A 1,678-nucleotide genomic window follows, 5' to 3' on the forward strand; every position below is an offset into this window, starting at 1 on the left:
AAACAGACTTTCATTAGTCTGCACAACTATTTTGAGAAAAATACAAATAACATGTATTACTACATACAACTACTCAACTTCAGCTAGTAAAATATGTACTCCAAAAGGTACTCCCCCTGGGATGTGTCATAAATATGATGTTCTGGAATGTGTACGGAACCTAGCAACCACTTTTCAAGTTTCATTTGCCGGTATCTCTTTGCTCATCCGGCTCACGAGAACTAAATATCTCTAAGAATCAAAAAAACTAACGGACTTCTCGTTAGTTTTCCCCTCTGACTGGGCTCATGTGACTGGTATCACCACCATTTGACTAAGTGAATCCATCACCCAATTTAAAAAAAAAACCCACACACCACAATCTTGCTCTCAGACAACAGAAGTTTTAACAGTTTATTCTGCGAGAAGCACAGAGGGGACTTTTAAGTCCTATTCTGAAAATTCACTGTTGGCACAATGCTCACAAGGTAAAATTTTAACCATCTAGAAGTTACTAGAACACAGCGGGCATCCCTTAAGAGTTAACAAGCCGGAGGGGATGTGTTAGCTTAATACTTGACTTCCTTCTGCCACATCAATACTGCCAGGCGATCAAGTCCTGCTCGAGTTTATGGCTCCCCAGAATGACTGGAAAGGGTATGTATGGAACCTATGCAAAGATTTCTTCCATTACGGAAAAGGGTATAGAAATCGGTGGGGTGTGCTGTGCCAAGCTACAGGAAACATGAAAAGGAATGTGACGGTAAAAAAAACAACAACCAAAAGCCAATTCCAGAATGGGATCCTCTAGGAAAAAGAGGGCTCCTTCTTCCACCCTGGCCGGTGGAAACCCGAGAAGCTAAATCGCCCCGGTAACCTCGGGGAGGCGGGTCTCGGACGGCTAAACCAAGGTTCCAGGCCCCTCAGGGGTGTCACCCAGTGGCCAAGCAGGTAGTGACAAACTTCGGGTACCCTCAAGGACGGAGCCCTGCGGCCGCGGCCCAGTACGGGCGGGTGAAGGTGAGACTGGTCCCGTCCCCCTAGGGGCCACATTCCGGGCCGGGCTCCCGGGGGCCCGGCAGGCGAAGCGGGGCGGGGCCGGTGCTGCTCACCTTTGAAGAAGCGCAGCGCCAGGCCGTACAGCTCCTCCAGGCCGAAGCCCCAGCGCTGCTCCAGCCGCCGCGCCTCCTCCGCCGCGCCCCCAGCCGCCGCCTCCCCGGGCTCCGGCTGCTCCCCGGCGGCGCCCGGGCCCCGGCCGGCCCCGGGAGGAGAAGGCGGCGGCAGCGGAGGCGGCAACAGCGGAGCGCCCTCCGCACCGGGCCGCTCCTCCGGGTCCGGGCTTAGCGTGAGGCCGTCGATGGAGACCTCGAGTCGCTCCGCGTTCAGCACCGCCGCCATCTCCGGCTGCTGCGCCTCCTCGGCGGGGACAGGCGGCGGCCACGTATTGACTTCCTGCTGACCTCTGACCTCCACTTATCGACACCGGAACTTCCGGTGCTGAGAACGCTCCAAGGCTCCAAGAAAGGGGCCGAGGCCTAGTGCCCCGCCCCTTCAGGATCATCAGTTTTGCCTTCTCCCCGGCCAGCCGCCACGCCCCCCAGTTCCGGCGGGTCCTGAGCTCCCCGCCTCGGTCCCCACCCCATCCCCTCGGGAGGGTGGGGGGCGGGTGTTACGCCCCCTTCCCGGTCCCCACCGACCC

General features: G+C 57.2%; 1 protein-coding gene across 1 annotated transcript in view; it reads right to left on the bottom strand.

Moving 5' to 3' along the window:
- Positions 1-1,433, bottom strand: part of ACBD3 (acyl-CoA binding domain containing 3) — a 30,638-nt gene extending 29,205 nt beyond the window's left edge. The window contains exon 1 of the mRNA XM_019659061.1: positions 1,092-1,433. Within this exon, the coding sequence (XP_019514606.1) occupies positions 1,092-1,377 (286 nt within the window). The 5' untranslated portion in view covers positions 1,378-1,433. The remainder of the gene's footprint in view (positions 1-1,091) is intronic.
- Between the last annotated feature and the right edge of the window lie 245 nt (positions 1,434-1,678).

The sequence above is a fragment of the Hipposideros armiger genome, unplaced genomic scaffold, assembly GCF_001890085.2.
Source record: "Hipposideros armiger isolate ML-2016 unplaced genomic scaffold, ASM189008v1 scaffold_293, whole genome shotgun sequence".
NCBI lineage: Eukaryota > Metazoa > Chordata > Mammalia > Chiroptera > Hipposideridae > Hipposideros > Hipposideros armiger.